The 19662-nt window shown below is 44.2% G+C and overlaps 1 protein-coding gene and 2 long non-coding RNA genes across 4 annotated transcripts in view; 1 reads left to right on the plus strand and 2 right to left on the minus strand.

The window, feature by feature from the left end:
- The window catches only part of LOC124310908 (synaptogenesis protein syg-2-like), a 39337-nt gene that overhangs the window by 13829 nt on the left and 5846 nt on the right, over positions 1-19662 (plus strand). For both annotated transcript variants that reach the window (XM_046775060.1, XM_046775061.1), the window contains exons 2-6: positions 5894-6026; positions 11334-11545; positions 11671-11781; positions 15024-15227; positions 18693-18844. In XM_046775060.1, coding sequence (XP_046631016.1) covers positions 5894-6026; positions 11334-11545; positions 11671-11781; positions 15024-15227; positions 18693-18844 — 812 coding nt within the window. The remainder of the gene's footprint in view (positions 1-5893; positions 6027-11333; positions 11546-11670; positions 11782-15023; positions 15228-18692; positions 18845-19662) is intronic.
- The window catches only part of LOC124311739, a 37715-nt gene that overhangs the window by 11394 nt on the left and 6659 nt on the right, over positions 1-19662 (minus strand). Inside the window, exon 3 of the long non-coding RNA XR_006910189.1 lies at positions 10889-10952. This is a non-coding gene — a long non-coding RNA (uncharacterized LOC124311739). The remainder of the gene's footprint in view (positions 1-10888; positions 10953-19662) is intronic.
- LOC124311724 lies at positions 13063-14046 on the minus strand. Its single transcript, XR_006910175.1, has 3 exons — positions 13915-14046; positions 13730-13800; positions 13063-13630 (listed from the first exon to the last, which is right to left on the minus strand). It is a non-coding gene; the product is annotated as an uncharacterized LOC124311724 (long non-coding RNA).

Here is a 19662-nt window from a genome sequence, read left to right on the forward strand (position 1 = left end):
CCATTAGTTGCCCAATTTTATCCAGTTCTCTCATTTCATCGTCTGGCCCAATTTGCCCGCCGGCATGGAAGGAAGGCCACAGGCACAGGCGCACCAGTTGCTTGCGTTGTTTTCACGGGTCAATTCTTTCAGTTGCTAATTCAATTAATACAACGGAGGAAAAGTGCATAATACGAAGCCCCATGAGAGGGGGGCTCGCCGAGCAATAGCAATGCGAGAGAGAGTCAGCAGAGTAAAAACGTATATATTAGCTAACTTTTTGGCTAATTATTGTTTCAGCTTCCCAGATCTTTATTTACCTTGCTGCGCCTTTTCTCAGAGAATATCCAACGGCTGCTGCTACTCGCATTTTAATGAAATGGTACAAATGACGCACAGAGTCTCACGACGCACAGCTGATGATGAGAGTAGCCAGCCTGGATATATAGGTAACGTGCCGTAAGCCGGCACACGCTAACTTTTTCTTTTGGGTTATTACCGGGCACTCTGTTATTAGACTCCCATCATTTCTATTTGGCAATTGGCATGGAATAAGAGCTCCTCCACTATGACCGCTGCAGTGGCATTGAGTAATCGACTTTAACGATATGTGGTCAATCAATCACTGAGAGCTCAAATAGCCCGACGACCGGCAATTTAGTCAATGAAAAATAGAAGCAACGGGTCAACTTTTATTTTTCTTTTTCTTTTTTTTTTTGGGGACGAGGCCGGCGCGCGGAATTCTTAATGGCATAACGACCAAAACCGTCTGACACCATCAACTTGGGAGCCATAAGCACCGGGCGGGCGATTAAAAGCCCAAAACAGACGGGAGATGTAAGTGCTCGCCGATCGCCATTCAATCCTGCCCGCTCTATAGATCTCTCCATCCGGCCAATGAAACTTTTATTCCTTCTCAATTTCCCGAATCTGCTTGAGTCCTCCCGATGCTCCTCCATTCTTCTCGCAAAAACTCGGCCAATAATTGACAAGACACACCACACGAAGCAGAGAGAGAGAGAGAGAGGGATGAGCGTCGTTCGTTTCCCTATAAAACTCCCGCCCGACGGCCAGGGACATATCACGACACTAAAGCCATATGATAGCCCAGAGTAATTGGGTCCAATGTCGCTCTATTTATAGATCTCTACGCGACCCGTTCCATAGGTTGGCCCACCACCCTTACCGCGCAGCCTTCAAATGGAGAGAACGGCTTTATCAATAACCTGCCGTATCCGCATCGAGAGATTTATGAGGTTCGGTCGCTCGGTCGTGAAACTGACTCCCCCCACCACCACCAACAAAAAACCGTCCGTCAATACGAGCCCACTCCAAGAAAATTGGTTTGTACTTGATCCGTTGATCGTCAAGAAATACCGAAACAGGGGAGTCTGAAGGGAAGAAAAGAGGAAGGAAGAATAACTCGCCATCAACATCTGCTGATGGCGCGTTCAGTTGCCAATTTGACACGTCAACAGAAAAGCGCTGAGGTTGGAGTTTTGGCATCGGGGGGCGCCAGGCGACGCCTGACTGACTGAGCGTCAAAAGCCGTTTCAAACGTGAAGCTGATTATTGCTGATTATGGCAGCCCAAGCCCCTCCCAAGTTGGCGCTCCTCATTATTGACGTCGCCTCTATATTCCACTCGGCAGAGGGATGGGGAGCGGGGGATTCGTTATGATTCACATGTCACGCTATGTCGTCGAACAAAGTTGGAGGGGCAAAGAAAGGAAACGATGCGGATCGCTAGACATACATCCATCTCGACAAAGGCCAACTAATAGGTAACACGATCAACAACAAACAACAACAACAACAACCCAGATAAGGTCAAGTTACATCAACCTCCTTATCAGACGCCCTGATCCTTAGCCCGAGTTCACTGTAAACACAAATTGAATGTTATCTCACATCGCAAGAGATACGCATCTGATTAAAGCGATGCAAAGTCATCAGAATTAAGTGGCACTGGCATATTTAGTGGGCCGAGTCAAAGTGTTTCCCCCCCCCCCCTCAACAAATTTGTTGCCTAGTCAGCGCCTTATTCCGGTCTGGGGATGTTATTAGTTTACCTTGTCTGCAGCGCAGCAGGACAAATCGTAAAGTTGTTAGCATCACCCCGTTGGCAGTTTTCAAAAAGGTCGAAACATACTACATAGTGTGTAGACGCAATCACATGACGGGGGTGTTTTCTATACACCTGAGATCTGACACGGGCGGCGTGACTGATGTGTACCGTCCCTCCTACCCAGCAAGGATCCCTGCGCCGCCCTTTTCAACACACAGCACGCGCTCCTTAGTCATTCCTTTTTATGTTGCGCTTATTTTTATTTAACCTGACAGACGAAACGAACGGCAAACGAATCGACCGGGAGGGAGTCTCTCTGGGAATTCCGGAGTCGATTTTAGAATTGCAAATCCGTTTACATATTATATAGAAAGAAAAATAAAAAAATGTATATATATATCACGAAAGAGGGTTGAAAACATCAATGATGACAACTGGAGAAAAAGGGGAGAAAAGAGAAAAAAGGAAACTCCAGCCATGAAGTTGGCTGGAAGTAAACGCGCGCTGCGCTATATAGATAGTTGTTTTACATTGAAGCAGGATAAAAATATTCAGGTATGACACTCGTAAAGAGGAATAAGAAATAAGCACATCTCTCCCAGCGGTAAAAATACTTTCCTGTCCCGTTTACTCGATAGGCCCGGGCCGTTAATGCAGTCAGAGGGCGTCCATTATAGCTTCCACGTCTGAATATAATTGAATAATGCAAAAGAACGAAACATCCGCAGTTGGAAGTATGCATGTCGTACAGCATGAGGGATAGAGAGAGCCGGAGCACCTTTATAGTTATGGCTACCAAGCAATAACCTGCAACAGCTAGTCTATCCCGTTTCCCGTATGGGCATGAATTTCAAAAGGTCTTGGGTGAAGCGGACTGCTGCTGCTGCCATACAAAAATGATGATGGAGAGAGAGAAACATTCCTTCATGGTGCATTGCTGCAGCAGCAGGAGCAGCACAAGCCCATAAATTTGACCGTTTCACGGCATTTCCTGAATCGTCCCGACGTTCTCGTCTTTTGATGACGGCCCGGAACGCGAGCAGGCAGCAGCAGCAGCAGCGCGACTGATTTCAAAATGCAACACAAACTTCTTTTCACGACGAGTTCACCGGATTGTTGTTGTTGTCGTCTACCCTCCTACTACTAACTGCTGATGCAGTTAGAGCCCGAGTGAAAATAAAGACGAGTCGAGTGCGTGGAATGGGCAAATTCCATTCGTCATGGCCCAGATGAGAAAACTTTGAGAATGGAGTAGGACGGGGGCAACAAAAAAAAAAGAAATGTTGTTGCTCCGTCTCCCATTTCCCGTCCGTCGCCGAGTGGGGGCCCAATTCAAAGTAAAGTGGCTGCTGACAGAACAACAACGGAAAGTGGAAGGTGTCTGCTAATACGGTCCAGGAAATTGCGGACGGGTCAATCACGGTGTAGACGTGATAACACAACAAGTCACAAAACAAAATTGCGCACCTGATTATGGTGGTTGTGGTTGGCAGAGGTACCAGACATTATTAGGTCGACTCTCCGATTGGTCGCCCTGTAATCCACGCCCGTCTCTTTCTTTCTTTCTTTTCTTTCTTTCTTTGGACTCGATACTCAGAAATATCTGTAATAAGCCCCCAGACAGCATCTGCTGTGTCTGCCGAAGATCTATACTGGTGCCAGCGATAGCGATGTGGCCAAAATCCATTCCATCGAAAGTCCGGTTGGGCCCTGAGCTGCTCCACCTACCACCACCGAATATACAGGCTCCATCGATCTGGAAACATCACGGGCGCCATCCCGCTCCACGCCGGCCATATATATTGCCACGTTGTATTTTCCTGCTTGATCCATCCATCCATTTCTCTTCTGCCTGATAGATTGACGATGACGGGTACACCCGTACTTTACCGCTTTTATAGCCGGCGCTCACAGCGCAAGTGCAGAAACATCAAAAGTATTTATCTAAAAGGCTCGCACCCGAAACGGAAGGAATAAGAAGAAACAGGACGCAGCTAGAGAAAGATGGAAGGCACACAATTAAAACTCAAAGACTAATAGATATGTGAAACTGCGAAACCGTCGAGGCACTAATGAACTATCTGCCAAAGCCAGCACAGGGATTGGTCCAATAATAATTAGCCAACCCCCCGTTAATAGGCTCGGCAAAGTGAACAACGTAGGTGACGACGCCAAAAGTGAATGTCAAAAGTTTCGAATGCCTCCATATCCAATTTGAATTTGTCTTTTTCGGCTCGGATTTTCGACGAAATTTCACGTCCGTTTTTAACATCGCCAGATCTTTGGAGCTCGAAAGTCCGAGGCCGGCAGAAAATCGATATTCAATCTATGAGAACCCCAAAGGCGATTGCTGCTGAAGGCTGTTCGTTTCTGGTCGGTAGATTGTGCGCAAATCAGTTTGAAAAGGTCTGCCGATGCTTGCAGATGATTCCCTCTACTTGGGTCCCCACATTTCCGCACGGCCTATCTAAATGGAGCATCCACATTCGTCAAACGCTTAACAACTTTCCACTCCATCACTTTCCACTCCATCATCTTATTCCCAGCTCTGAGCCGCAAAACATGACCCTATCACCCCACTGTACGTATTTTTGGCCCTTCCATTTCTGAATTTTAAAATTGTTTCCTAAATATGAAACTTGCGTGGGCAGAAACGGGTGGAGCGGAGATAGGAGACCGCCACGTCGAATCCTGTCTGACAGTGAAGTTTTTCAAAAAGCGGATTAACTTTCCTACGTGATGCCTTTTTGTTTCCGGTTTGTGACATCCGACGTTCAGTTCAACGGTCGAATCCACTTTACTAAGAAACAAAAAAATTGCGCTACAGAATTCGCCGCGGTTCGTTCTAAAAGAATGACTCATTATTCACATTTCACCATCATTTGTCTTTTGACTTGGTGCAAATTCGATAGGGAATTTCTGCCAAAGATGTGGGCGCAGGCGCAATAGCTTGGTATGATGAGAATGTGTGGGGTAAAGTCACGCGAGCAATCGTCGAAATGTCATAAACGCAAATGAAATAGTGAAATAGTCGAGAATCAGCCGGAAACGACGTCGGAAACCAGACGGGAATCTCCGGTTCGCATAGTTTGTAATCAATAATTTGTCTTACTTTCACTGAGCTGGTGCCAGAGACTCTGTCCTTTTGCATGAGGGGAGAAAAATAAGGAGGACGGCAGGGAAATGGCTGACAAACAAGACTGATGATTCATTTTGGCTGTGCTCAAAGAACCGTCGTCTTGCCGGCTGACGACCATTTGTCCCCGTTATCTCGGCGATTAAAAAAAGATTCCGCCTCATTTGAATGCCTGGCCTTGCCAGTAGTTGCAAATGGGATTACTTTCCGATGCTCATCTACCATTCAAAGTATATAGTGCAGCTCTAGATTCGCTCGATATTGAGCGTCGGGGTGAACACTCATTTGCAACGCGAAAAGACCGACAAATTAAAGGCAAAAAGAAAAAAATAACATTCCTTCGAGTTGAGACACAACTTTGTGTCTCAAGCAACAAGAAAAGTCTAACCTAATGGAACTTTTCGTCAAAGTTGTACACAACATTTTGCATACCATTAGAGTGGGAAAAAAGAAGTGGTCACTTTTCCAGTTGAAGAACAGAAAAAGAATCAAGAAAGGCTTCGAAAACTTTGAAAATTTGGAAAACAATATGGAAGTCTGGAACCAAATATAGCGGTTCCAACCATTCCCCCTGACCCCGGAGCAATTTGAACTTTTGTTTACTGCTAATTTAATTCCCAAACTTGAAATTAATCTTATGACATTATCTTCTCTGAAAACTCGTGTGTCTAAAATTCTTTTCTCTTTTTGTGATGAATGACAAATAAGCAGTGCCACTCATCTACACGGAAGTGATAATCGGCAACACGGCCGAGTTGACTTGTGACCTGAAGTCGTCCGTTCCCGGTGACTACGTCCTGCTCGTCCTCTGGTACAAAGACGGAGAAACGATGCCATTCTACAGGTAAGACAACTCGAAACACTTATTTAAAAATCAAAATTTCAAAAACATGTGAGTTGGGGGGGGGGGGTAATATAACCAACAAAAATATTGTGGAAAGAATAACGTGTTTAAACTGAAATGTCATCGTCAACAAGGTCTCCCGTTGTTTCTCACATTTTTCTCTTGACGTTTTCACATTTTTTTTTTTGTTATTCCTTCCAACTTGGTTCATTTTTCAAATTGGGCGCCCAACGACTCTATTATGATAATTGAGCGCGCGCGACGGGAGGAAGAACAACAACGCGAGAAGCAGTCAAAGCCAACGAGCAAAAAGAAAAGGATGAAGAGGGGGTGAACAAAAAAAGAGCTGGGCTCCGTTATTATATGTCGTTTGACTTTCTCAAACATCGCGTGTGTCTTATCAGTCATCCCGGAAAACCCGACCAGATTTGAATATAGAGAGACGTTGCAGCTCGCTCACGGGCAACTGCAGACATAAAACCGTGTTGGCAGAGCGGGGGAATTAGAAGCCGAGGCCTAAATTTTGATATAATAAGTAAACACGGCACGACAAGGACCAGATCGTCAGAGAAATTGGATGTGGGGTCGTTCCAGTCGCAAGTCAGAAGAGAGAAAAAGACCATCAAGCCGCAAAGATTTGGTAGATGGAGAAGAAGAAGAAAAAGTTTCAGGTCAAGTAGATAACAAGCAGCCATCAAAGTGTATCTCCTTGACTTGATGGTCGGCTAATTAGGATCTCGACAATGAGACGCGCAACGACCGGATGAGACCTGAGACCCGGACCACGGTAGCGACGTGGTGTGGCGCACATTCCATTCATCCGCTACACCACCACCACCACGGCCGGCCACAAACAATAACAATCGTGATTAGAGGCACTATTTTCCCTTAGCCGGCCCCAGCTCCTCGTTATTATGCTGTCATATTTAATGTCCGTCTGGGCAGGGCAAAGACACGGAGGGGAAGAAATGACTTGGTGCATCATCAGATGCGAGCCAGGCAAAGAGAGCGAATGGATAGAATGGATAAAAGGAAAAAAAAATAGAAATGGGAAACAAAAAGACAAATAGAGAATTAAGAAGATCGGCCACTTTGTTATGGTGAATGATCAGCTCGAATCGGGTGATCCATTAGTCAACGTCGCGCCGGTTTGGCTCCATGTTGCGTCAGAGTTGATTTCGTCCTGAACAGTCTCGTTTTCCTCGATACGCCCCGGCCGAAATCTGATGGATGAACATCGTTCAGACGACCAACCCCACGATGCAATAAATAAATAAAGCAAAGAAGGGAAAAGTTTTGATTAAGGAGAAAAAACAAAAACAAAAGGAAAACCTTCTTCTGCACAAATCTTTTGGGTCCACGTATGAGCTGCACGAATGATCCCAAATATCGAATCACAACAGACGAGAGCAACTGCAGAATAATTGCAGGACCACCAATTTATCGACTTGCGTCTAAAAGCAAAGGGTTTGCCCTTTTTTTCCCCCTTCTCTACGGTTTGCCCGACGAAGCAAACAAGCGCAAGAGACAATGGAGACCAGACAAACGGATAAATAAATGGAATTTCGTAGTCTGCACATCTATAGGCGCACGCACAGTGCAATAGACCAGTATAGAAAAGTAAAAGTAAAAAAACAAAAAAAAGATGTAAAAGCTGAAGATAAGGAGACTTGTAAGCAACTCTTAACATTGTTATAGTCAGTACAAGTCAAGCAGTCCCCCGTTTGTTTTTGTAAAAATAAAAGAAATGTTTTATTCGAGTAAGTTCAGTTCCCTTTCGTATCGTATTGCACGCTGCAATACGGTACAAAAGAAAAAAGAACAACTAACTTGTAGTCCAGGTTCTCAAGACAAGGAAGGAATGATCCATGGACTTTGGGTAAAAGTTAGTGGAAAAGCAAAGCCTTACGCAACAATATTTTGTCATCGATAGTCAAATAAACAACAACAACCCAGAATCTTCTTATTTTAATACTTTGAGTAAACAACAACAACAACAACCCAAACCCGTCTTTCGCTCTAGCTACATATTACACTAGATCCGCTGTAAATGTATTAAATCAAAGTCCCTTTTAAACCTTGCCCGCCTCCCCCATTTTCCGGGGAAAAAAAGAAAAGAAAAAGAGAAGCCGCACGATCATTCTTCTCCTCTTAGATAAATAGTGTCTGCCTGCTGGCTGCCCGGCCTCTATTCCTGGTATATTCTATAGCACCAGCAAAGGCTTTCTACTTTCCAACTTGCCATGGACCATTATCGAAATGAAGATACATTCGGCGAAGAGAGAGAGAGAGAGAGAGAGAGAGAGAGAGAGAGACCTCTGTGTGTGTGTCGGAAACTCTCGGACATCCCGCACGAAAACTTTTATTATAGATAAGCCCCCTTCTGCTTCCTCCTCCTCATCTCGGCTATCCTATTTGTTTTCTTGGAGAGTTTTTTTGTTTTGTTTTGTTTTTTTATTTTGTTGCCATCCCTTTTCCGACATGTGCTAAGTCATAAAACTTTTCCTCTCTTATTTTCCAAATTCTTCAATCTGCCATTTCTCGAATGAACTCGTGTGTGAGATGTGTGTGAGATGTGTCTGGATGAGACCCGGCGTGTGTGCACTTGGGTGTTTCTCTAACTTTTTTTTTTCTTTTCTTTCTTTTTGTTGTTGTTGCTGTTGAGGGTTTGGGTCCCATTCGTTTTATGAGCAACACGCACGATCTCCTTCAACGTTCTCTCCGCGATACGAATGCAAAGGCACAAAGTGAGTCTAGGCATACGGAGAAAGGCGGCCATGTCGCCAGCCAGATTTTCAGACACACTTTGTATCCAACACACAAGACAAGTTGACAACCTGATTATTCCTATGGCATAACCACTACTGCTGATAGCCTCCGCCATCCCCCCTCACCCCCTTTTGCCCTACTCGTATGCCAGTGCGTCTGTGATTGCCAGACGTTTGAATGTGGGAACGGGCAAGATCAAGGGACGTCCAGCGGCATCCAACCTTTTGATTCGCTGGAATATTAGTAGCAACTACTCTAAACTTCCGACCAAGGAAAAGGGTTTGGCAGAGCCACATTCATTCGCCTAATGAGCAAACCGGGAAGGTTTACAGGAATTAAATCCGATGGAGTAAGACAAACAACGAATTTAAGTCTAAACTGAAAATACGTCTGTCTTCTCGTTAACTGCGCGAGAGATTCCGGAAAAAAACAAACAAAAAAACGATCGGTTTGGCTCATCCTTGGGGTTTGACATCTCCAGTCTATATGACAACATCGATCGCTACAAAATATTTAAGCTTTTGATATCCAGCAGACTGACGATTTGAAACCAACGTCAGCGACTCGAGCGGGAGTCATTTATAATGAAGATCAATAGACAAAAGGGGAAAAGAAGATCACGAGAGAATACAGTTGTGTAAGCTACAAAAGCGAAAATAAGCGCAAGAGACGTCGACCCCAAATAATACATGGCCGGCACGTAGTGCATGTATTTGCCCGACGTCTTTTGCTGCCTTAGGAGTAAACAACAAAGTAACAGCGAGAGAGGCCTACACACAAGTACTTGTAATGTAATCTGCCTTGATGGTAAATTATATGTACTATAAGAAGGGTTCCTAGCTTAGATCAACATCCACACAGAGCCGCAGAGAGCTGTGCGGTTTTAGCGAGGACACGATGATCGCGATTCGCGATGGAGAGCACCAACTCTTGACGGATATGAACATGGAACTGGACAGCAGAAACAACGTTCCGCATTCTATACTACACAGGGAGGACAGTGTAGGCTGCAGCTGCCAGACCGTTGTCTACAGTCCCCAGAGCGGCTTTGAACGCTTTGAAAGCAGAGAGAGAGAGGGAATAATAGCCTGGGCAAAGACAAACGAAGGGAAAAGACGGGCCTTAATGGATTTGTGGTCTGACGCGGTTGCAGTAAAACCGTCCGACTTGAAAACGAAATATGGCGGCAGCAGCAGACGCAGTAGACAGGAGCCATCAAAGGAAAGTTAGACATTGTTATAAATAGAAGATGCCTAGATAACTCGCCCAGGTGTGGATGAGCTCCTATGTATATATTGCAGAGGGCCCCGCGAACGCTCCCGACTGTTGTGTGTAAACGAAGCAAACATGTGTCATCTTCCACCCAGCCCCGTTGCACGTCTACCCCCTGTAGAATACCACACTCTTTCATTCAATCGATTTCCAAGCCGAGAGGGTGAGAGAGAGAGAAATGATAGAATGGTGCTAACTTGATGGTGGGTGCGAGCTAGCTGGATCGATGACGATCTCCACTGAACCCCGGAACAATATTTCTTCCGCCGCACGTTGTTTACACAGCAACAAAGTATGGACTGCACCTGCACCCCGTTTTCTTGTCGAAGAGAAGAAATGAAAAGTAAATGGGAGAAAATGGGAAGAAAAGTAAATGGGGGAAATAATGATGCGCCAGTGCACACTGCACACGAGCCTGTTTTTCTGCTTAAAAGATCATCGATCGAGAAAGAAAGAGAGAGAGAGAGAGAGAGGGGCCATCACCGCCGTGAGTGGGTGGCAATAAGAAGAGCAACACAAAATGCTGGCCAAATCTGGCAGACATCTGAACTAATAAATATGACGGACGGACCCTCGGCCCTATTCTTTTTTCTTCAGTAAAGATTTAGGCGATCCGAACATTCCAACTAGATGGGATCTATTCACTAAATACCCAAGGTGGGTGCACTGCACGGAAAAATGGACAGGTGGGTGGGAGGAGATTTCCGCATGCCCATTGACACGGGAACCACGTGACGTTCATCGGATTCTATTTCAATAAGGGGGTTTCGAGAGGAGAAATTGACTGGGCCAACTGAAACACTAAATGAATCACGACTTACCGAAAATCATCCACGCCAACTCCCGCAGCCCACCGCACGCAGCACCAGTGTTCAAACAGTCAGGCTGAAATAGATGAAGACGGATTCAGTTAAATTCACAAACAGTTCACACAATGAACAATCAAACGCCACGATCTAGCTAGACAGAAATGCACACCATCTCCAATTGACACTGAGAGAGAAACTGCTGTCGTGTGCCGTCAAAGTGGGTGGATATTTAATGACGCAGTAATTAGAGGAGAGGTCGAGAAAATTTGCCAAAAAGAAAATTTTATTGAAGGATTAAGAAAGAATACTCAAAAAACAAAGTGACATAACCACATTAGATGCTCCCATCCCGCTGTTGTTAAGCGTTATTACGTCCCACTAATGTGACGCCCTATGCCTTTAATCCTGATTTGTGATTCTTAATGAAATGTTTTTTTCTTTTCTTTTTCTTTCACAGCGTGGATGCTCGAGGCAAGTACATGAAAGATGCCCAGCACTGGTCGGACGACAAGATGATGCTTTACGGACGGGCTCATCTCAAAGCCAACAGCGACAAAGTCCGTCTGCTGCTGGAGCCGGTCCTCCGCGAGGACGAAGGAGTCTACAAATGCAGAGTCGATTTCAAAAAGTCTCCGACTAGACACTACCGCATTCATCTCGCCGTTATAAGTACACGCAACCAGAAATGATATATTTTCCTTTTTTTTTTTTCTTTTCTGTATACCCTTCTGTAACTATCATGTCATTAAATTCCGTTGCATGTACTCTGGGTGCGTTTGGATGGGATTCCACAGCTCCCGCCTCCAAGCCCGTCATTACCGATTCAAAAGGAATTGAAGTGAGGAACGTCAGTGGACTCTACGACAGTGGAACTCCACTCACTCTCATCTGTACCGTCACGCAAGGTAAATTTCATTCTCAAACGCAAATCAGCCAGTTGTCTTGGCTTTGCCAAAAACGATCCTAGAAAACAAATCCAGCTCAATTGATCAAGTGCATACCTTGGTGGACGTGTGAATATTCTCTAGCCTCTAGACATTAAGAGGCATACGCACGAATTGTCACCCGGTGGTGGAAGGTGAGGGTGGAAACAGTTGAACGACAAATCACTAAATCCGTAATCATCGTTGAAGTAACGCAATCCCCTGTGCATAAGACACTTACACTCACCGCATGGATTCAGTTCAAGTCTAGTAAAGCCGAGCAAATGGAAAAGTTATTTCAATTTATTTTTTATTGTTTAAATATGGCTCAATTTTGAATGGAAGCTAAAAATCCGCAACGGAAGTAATCAACACTTGAAGATGAATGAATCGATCCGAGACATTTTCCCAAAAGATATTAGTAAGCCAGACGAACTTGAAATGAAATGGACTTATATGGCCATTATAGAAGTTTCCACTCAACCTAGATTGCGCAATTTGTTGATACTTTTTCAATCGTATGGCAATGAGAAAGGTAAAGAGGCGCTCAACAAGAGAAGCAATAAAGAACGTTAACGACTTCCCCTATAGGCGCAATCGTGCAGAAGAGGCAAAAAAAAAAAAGGTGTAAACCTTGGATTAACGATCCACTAGGACTCGACTGAAGATCCTTTTTACGGTGCACCACCATTATGTCGTAAAAAGAATGCTGATCAATCAACAATAGTTCCAAGTGACTTTACTGCGACAACTCAAAACAGAATGCACATTTCAACACGGCCAATTAATTTATTGTGTTTGGAGTCCAGTGGTAATTTTCACAAGGATATTTATCAAAAAACCATTCCGCAATGAGTGGGTAACTTTTTCTTTCAACAATGGGCTCGTTGAGCATTTCGCAGAGTTTGCACCACCCGGAATCTCGTTTTAAATTGAACTCCCTTCTCCAATCAAAGTATTTCGAATATTGTTCGGGGTTCTGACTCAGTTCGAGTAAATAATCCGCCAGCTGTCTGGGCGTCTGGAAATCACGAGCATTGATGTAAGAGTGCGGCGGAGCGAACAAGGAATAATTTGCTCCTCCAAACACAACCGGAATAGTTCCCGTTTGAAAAGTTCTGTAAAATTTTTCTGTGACATAATCCGGACAAAAAGTATTTTCAAAGCTCAGGTAGAAAAGGTAATCGCGCTCCAGCATAATTTCGCACTTGGTCTTGATTTTCGACAGTGGCTCTTTTTCGGGCTCTTTCTCTCTTGGAAGTTCACGGACGTAGCCCTCTCGATTGACCGATGTTTTGCAGTTGCTAACAAACCAAGCCGCCAGTTTCGTCTTGGCCGTAATGTTGATGCCGTAGTAGTTAGTCAAATCGTCACTTCTCGGTTGGACGGATTCTTTTCGCTCAAATGTAAAGCCATAAAACATATTGCCAAAAAGATCCGAGTCGAGTCGATAAGTGGCCGTCAAATTGAAGAAGTCGCGGGGAATCTTTTTCCAAGGGAAATGATTTCGACTGCGAGTGGGAGATTCAAAATTTAAATAAACGTAACGCTGGTCTGGTCTGCGATATGTTGGTATCTGGTCCAACTTGTCATTCCAAAAGTGAAACATTACAGCGTCGCTTTCGTTCAACAGCCGTCGATCGGTGACTAGCCGACAGTTATGAGAGGGACATTCCTCATTCAAATCCATTTTTAATTTACTCCAGACGTGCCCGCCAAAAAAAGTCGTCCAGAACAAGATCGTTTTTGAATTGCCAAAATATTTGTTATCGATAAAGTCGATCGGGATTTCATTTCTTTCTGGTGGGATGCCATCTGAGTTGAAATTAAACTTCAAAAAGTAAAAAAGAAAATTGAAAAAATATATATATATACAGTAAATATCGCGTTTAAAAATTTCTGAAAAGGGAGTAAAACTTGTGATTCTTACTTCGCTCAGTTTTATTTTATTGATATCAAACTGCTGAGAGGTATAGTGAAGTACACAAGTGCCAACGAATCCTATTCCAATGAGCCAAATGGCGTATTTTTTTAGTCCTTTTCTGGTGCAGATTAGTGGCCTTAAATCCACCAAACAATTAACGGAAACAAAATTGTCGGACAGAAAATGATTACCTTCGAAACATTTCGGTGCTATTAATTGTTGTCTTGTCTACAGCGGCTTTTAAAACTTTTTAAATACTTCCTAATAAACCGTTTTTTTTTATAAGAATGAAAGGTCTTGGCGACTTTTTGTACCGTACGTAATGCCAGCTGAAAGCAGAAGTCAAATCCCTGTCGTACTCACTGATTAGTTATCAGTTTAGCTCAACGCGTGGATACCGTGGCAACCTGCTTTCTTACTTTTCCTTTCAAGATAACGAACAGTACAGCGCCGACAACGATCCCTAATGATTAATGACATCGCTGTAAATGACGAAACGATCTCACACAAATGTAAGGAAAGTGGGCATAAGGAAATGATTCGCATAAACATTTTGTAGAGTTTTTTGAGAGAGCACTAAGCGGATGGCGACCAACGAAATGAACAGTTGAATCGAAAAAAAGGTAAATCAATAATAGGAAGCACCATTACAGTCAGCCTATCTGGCAATAAAATTACGTTTAGACCGGAAAACTATGACGATGTCCTTGGGTCTTGGTCACTCCCTTACGTTTTTCCAAATGAAGTTACATATTAGAGAGGCGCAGCCATACACGTGGCGCAAAAATACAAAAAGTGAATCTAAGGGTGTGCGGCTGGGTTGATAACGAATTGTACTCAACAACAGCTACAACACAAAAGGATAGCCAAGTGTAAAAGGTTGTTTTTATAAGAATCGGGGCTTCTTTTTTTCTTTGCCAGTTTTCCAACGGATTGGATGACGTCCGTGTTTCCTATAGCCGGCCCCTCTTGAGGATCTGTGCTCAAGTATGTTGCGCGTGTGTATACTGTATACGTGTGTATTCTGGCTGGCAGCGCTCGCTGATGCTTTTGTAATTGAGACGATAATGGATTCCTCGGGCTACAGTGCACGGCCAGACCGTTTCAACCTTAGACAGACGCGTAAAAAGAACACGAACAGCAGCCCTATCAGCGGATATACATTAACCTTCGGCTAATTCAATTTGATTCTAATGCTCAAGTGTTAATTATTATCGCTCATCCGTGTACTACGTTGTAATCACTCGACATAATTTGCGATTGCTGGTAACCATTTTTCATTCGATCGTGTCTTGTATAGGTCAACCGGTGCCCAGAGTCATTTGGTATGAAGACGGGCGCGCCATCGAGGGCCTGCTGGAGTATCTTCCCAACAAGCAGATCCGCAATGTGCTGCACATCGCCCAACTAAGTCGAGCCAATCATAACGTCCGCTATTCTTGCGCTGCCTCCAACAGTCGGATCCTGCCGCCACTCGTGTCAGCCATCACCATCCTCATGCGCCGTAAGAGTTTCTTGAACTTTTTTCAACACTTCTCGCTTTCTTTCCCATCTCCATTTTCCCTCTTACCTACCACCCACAGACGCCGTATGTATGCAGAATTGTAGACCCTACACACTAGCTCAAGAGACTATCTGCGCACTGTAGCAAAATCAATATGCCGGCAAAAGTCAGACGACGTCGAGCCAACTTTCAATCAAAATCCTTTTCTTTTTGGCTGCTTGTGCAGTTCGCCGTCAAACTTTTGGGGCCGTTTCATTCGGAATAGGAAAAACAAAAGGCGGCGAGATGACGTTAGAATATTGTTACACTAACAAAGACCTCTGATCGGAGCTGTGCGAAAGGCGACGAGCAGCGCAAAGCCAAAGTTGAAGTCTCAGCACGTTCCCTTAAAATTGAATCCGAGTCTTGTTTGTTTGCTTGCACAAGTTGATTAGTAAACAACATCTATCTAGCTGCGTCTAGTCAAAGCGTTCTGGGCGATATATGCAGAACATTTAAAAACAAGAGTGATCCCCTCTTTTTTCAAAGGCCGCAGTTCAGAGTGAAAGAGACGCAACATTGCAAAGATGAGAGCGCTGCTGTCGACGAGCGTCGATGGAAAAAAAATCGTCTTCCCACCCGTAAAGACGTATACGATGCTGACAAAAGTGTAGACCAAGAGGTTGTTGTTTGTGTTGGCAGGATCTTACAAACTCGCACAGTATGGGGCTACCATGGGCGGGGGATTGATCGAAAGAAAAGTAGAGAGAGATTATTGGAAAACTGCGTGTTTGGTTTCAATTCCGCGGCAACGACATCTACGGCTTGCGTCATAAACACAAACTACAGTAGCGAGGTTGCAACTAGGGTACAGAACAACACTCGCTTCGCAACGAAGTGACCAAAAGAAATGGATAAAGGATAACTCTTCCAGTGTTAAACCCCTCCTTGGATGCGAGCCGAAATAGCCAGCCAGCCGGCGTGTGTATGAATGTATGCACGAGTGCCTCTGTTCCTAGTGATGAATACGTAATACGGTATAGACTATAGACCTAACCTGATTTTCTTTTTCTCGGTCTCTCCATAGTGTATGCAACTCTCGATGTCTCGCGCTAGAGGATCAATAGCAAATCGGTATTCGTCACAAACGAACGGATGAATGGAGCATCACGGAGTTGCCGAGCTATTGTGTTTAGAAGCCAAAGAGCAGAATCACGTAATCACATCGTTAGTGTAATAATGTTCCCGAAAGAGGGAACTCTTATATCACCACAACCTTCCGTGTCAAGTTAGTCAATAAGACCTAAGCCCCCCCCCCAACCTCTCTACCTATACATAGCAACGATAAACATTCAGACATGTCTAGGAGACGCCGAAAACAAAATCAAAACTTTTCAAGAGACAAAATAAAAGAGCCTGGCCAAGATTTCAATAGTACAATGCACGATAGATTACACAGTCGTTGGAGACTTTTTCTCTCTGTTTGTATCTAACGATCGTTTCGTTTTTGTCGCCCATTTTTCCGGGCAGGCGTCTCATTATGATTGTTCAACTATCCAACAAGAGCATAATCCCGACAGGACACAATGAAACCACTCACAAGAGTAATTGCAGCGCGAATAGAGCGGATGATACGGCGACGATATATACATGAGGAGGGTCCCCGTATATCCGCATCGATAGCGCACCACCACCACCAGCCCCGTGAATTTTGCCAGCCGCTCTGCGCCATCAAACGAACTTGTTTTCATCATCGAGTCATTTCTCGTCGCGTTTTTACGACGGCAACAAGAAGACCATGTCGTGTCTCACACTCCAGCAGAGTGAGCGAGAGAGCAGATTGGTGGCATTAAAGAGCGTTTTCCCATAAGTATTAAGGCGAAAGTAGTAGGAGTCCGGATAACGGGATTGCAACGGTGACCATATGGTCCTTTTAGCAAATGATGTAAGATTACGTCGATGGCGAGCAAGATGGTTTTCATCAGGCAAGTGATTTGGCCTCAAGCAGGGCGACCGTCCCAAAGTTATCAACAGATCCATTTTGGGAAAAGCTCAGCTGCTCTTTAGTTCTTTGCAAAATATGCACGACGCTCGTCTACTTTCACTTTACCACTAGATGGGTCGAACGGTAGTACATCTGGATACGACTCGGGAACTGCAAGTTACGCAACGGATTTTAAAAAAAAAATAAAAAAAAAGCTTGGGGATAAAAACCAGCTCGGTTCTGATTACGGGAAGAAATAATTTTTTTTTTAGATGCGCAACATTTCCGCCATGTTTTATTTTTGAATGCGGCAGAAAGAATGAATGCGGGCGTCATCGATTGATGATATAGTGTGGGGTCCTCGGGAATCTTTTTAGAAAAGATTACATTTTTGCTCCCGTCTCTCGCCTTCTCCTCCTTCTTTTTTTTTTTTTTTACACGTGCAGCAGCTAACGGCTCTAGTTTCTCATTTTCTGCTCTTCTTTTGGGCTCACGGCCGCGACGAGCAGACTGCTGATCCCTTTCCCCCCCGTCTGCCCGGTAATTAAATACACGCTTGACGTGAGTCGACGATGAGCCAAGTCGAGCCAAACTCCGTGTTCCTTTTTCACCATTCGCAGCGACACGGCGTAATCGAGATGAAGAGGCAAGGGAGGGAAGAAGAAGAAGAAGAAGAAGAAGAAAAATATCAACATTTGGGGAATTGAGGCGCGAAACCAAAAAGACTTTCGAGTTAAGCAAAAAAAAAAACTACGAAGAAGAAAGAAAGAAAGTCCCGAGAAGTCAGAAAAGAAGTTTTCCCTCCACTAAAACCAACTCCTCCATCATTCCCGCTCCGTTTGCCTTTGTATAAATGTATGCTACACATATAGAGGTTTCTGGGTTTAGATTCTACGGCATTCTATTTCGCCGCTACTACTTAATAAAATAGACTATAGATTTATCATAAAGATTTCTCCTTGACAAGTCTACTGATTATTAACTTCCAACTTTCAAGCTGCCGAGATAGTGTAGAGAAGTTGCTGGCCAAGTCCAATCGTTTCCAACCTCACCCCCTTGATAAACTCACCAACGCAGAGCTGCACAAGTTATCAATGTACATACGGTAAAAAAAAAAAAAAAAAGTTTCACTGCATAAGCCAGAGGCTTTTTCTCACTTGCTTTTTTCTTTTTTGAGTGAGGTAGTGCGGGGATTTGCAACGTTTGAACGATTGAGACGAAAGAAAAAGTGCATAGTTGCAAAGAAAGAAAAATTCCGCACTTTTGTTAGTTTCGCGATTCGCAGATAGTAGAAAAAGGAAGGAATATCTTTGTAAATATTAAGGAGCGGCAAGCCAGAGAAGTTTTGTAAAGGATGACTACGTGATAAATAACATTGCAAAAAGATATCTTTAGGGAGCATTAATGAGATCGACCTTTAGACATGCAGTCTTCCATCAATAACAATTTTATAATGATGTATCGATTTCTGTTTTTATTTTTTTTTTATTTTTATTTTTCAGTGCCGCTGTTGGAGGTTAAAATTGAAAAAGAAAGCCGGGCCGTCTCGGCCAATAAACCCCAACAGGTGACGTGTCGAGCAGTCGGCTCGAGTCCACCCCCGCACATCTCCTGGTGGAAGGCCGGCTCCCGTCTCCAAGCCAGTCACGAAACGGTAAACTTTAAAGTGTGGACGGTAATACTAATTTCCTAAACTTTGTGTTCGTTATCGATCCCAGAGTAATAATAAGCAAACGTGCATTTCATTTCCCACATTCCTACCATTGAAATGTCCATCCCATTTTGGCACGTTGGCATTCCTGGGCACTCGGCGTGCCTTTCAACGCTCCCCTCGTCTCGTTTCGTTCCGGCAAAACAGTGAAAAATCTGCATTCCCGGAAGTAGGGGAAATGGAGTGATTGCACAAAAAAAAGGGAAACCAAAAAAGAAAAGAGTCCACTTGAAAGGAAAGAATGCCCTCGCGTTAACATTCCAAATGATCTTTTAGCGAACGTGCAGAGTGCCAAGACCAAAGTTCACCATGTCCGCCCAACTCTTTTTGCGATTGGTTCCTCTACTCTATGTGTACATCTCCGACGCTAAAACACTTGCCTTCTTCCTCCGCCCGTTGGAACAGTGGCTGAACCTCGCCAGGGTTTTTTCGACTCCATCCAACAAACATTTCTCCCAATTTTTGTTTTCTTTTTTGTTCGTTCCCGTTTATTATGCGGATGAGGCCACGAAATAGCCCCCCAACAACTAAACAACGCCGACGACAAGAATGGGAATGAAGATGACCCGAGACCTAAAAAAGCTGGCGGTCGTCAAATCTCACAAAGAGCGTGGCAAATGGTGCGGTCGTCAAAAATAAAAAGGGGAGCCCCGGCCTCGCATAGAAATAGTCCTCCCTCCTCCTCCCTCGGCTGAAAATCCTTTTACATCCTTAAATCTAGATGTGTGTCTCTCTCTCTCTCGTCTTGTTCTTTACTGTAT

Source organism: Daphnia pulicaria, chromosome 8 (genome assembly GCF_021234035.1).
Source record: "Daphnia pulicaria isolate SC F1-1A chromosome 8, SC_F0-13Bv2, whole genome shotgun sequence".
In the NCBI taxonomy this organism is placed as follows: domain Eukaryota; kingdom Metazoa; phylum Arthropoda; class Branchiopoda; order Diplostraca; family Daphniidae; genus Daphnia; species Daphnia pulicaria.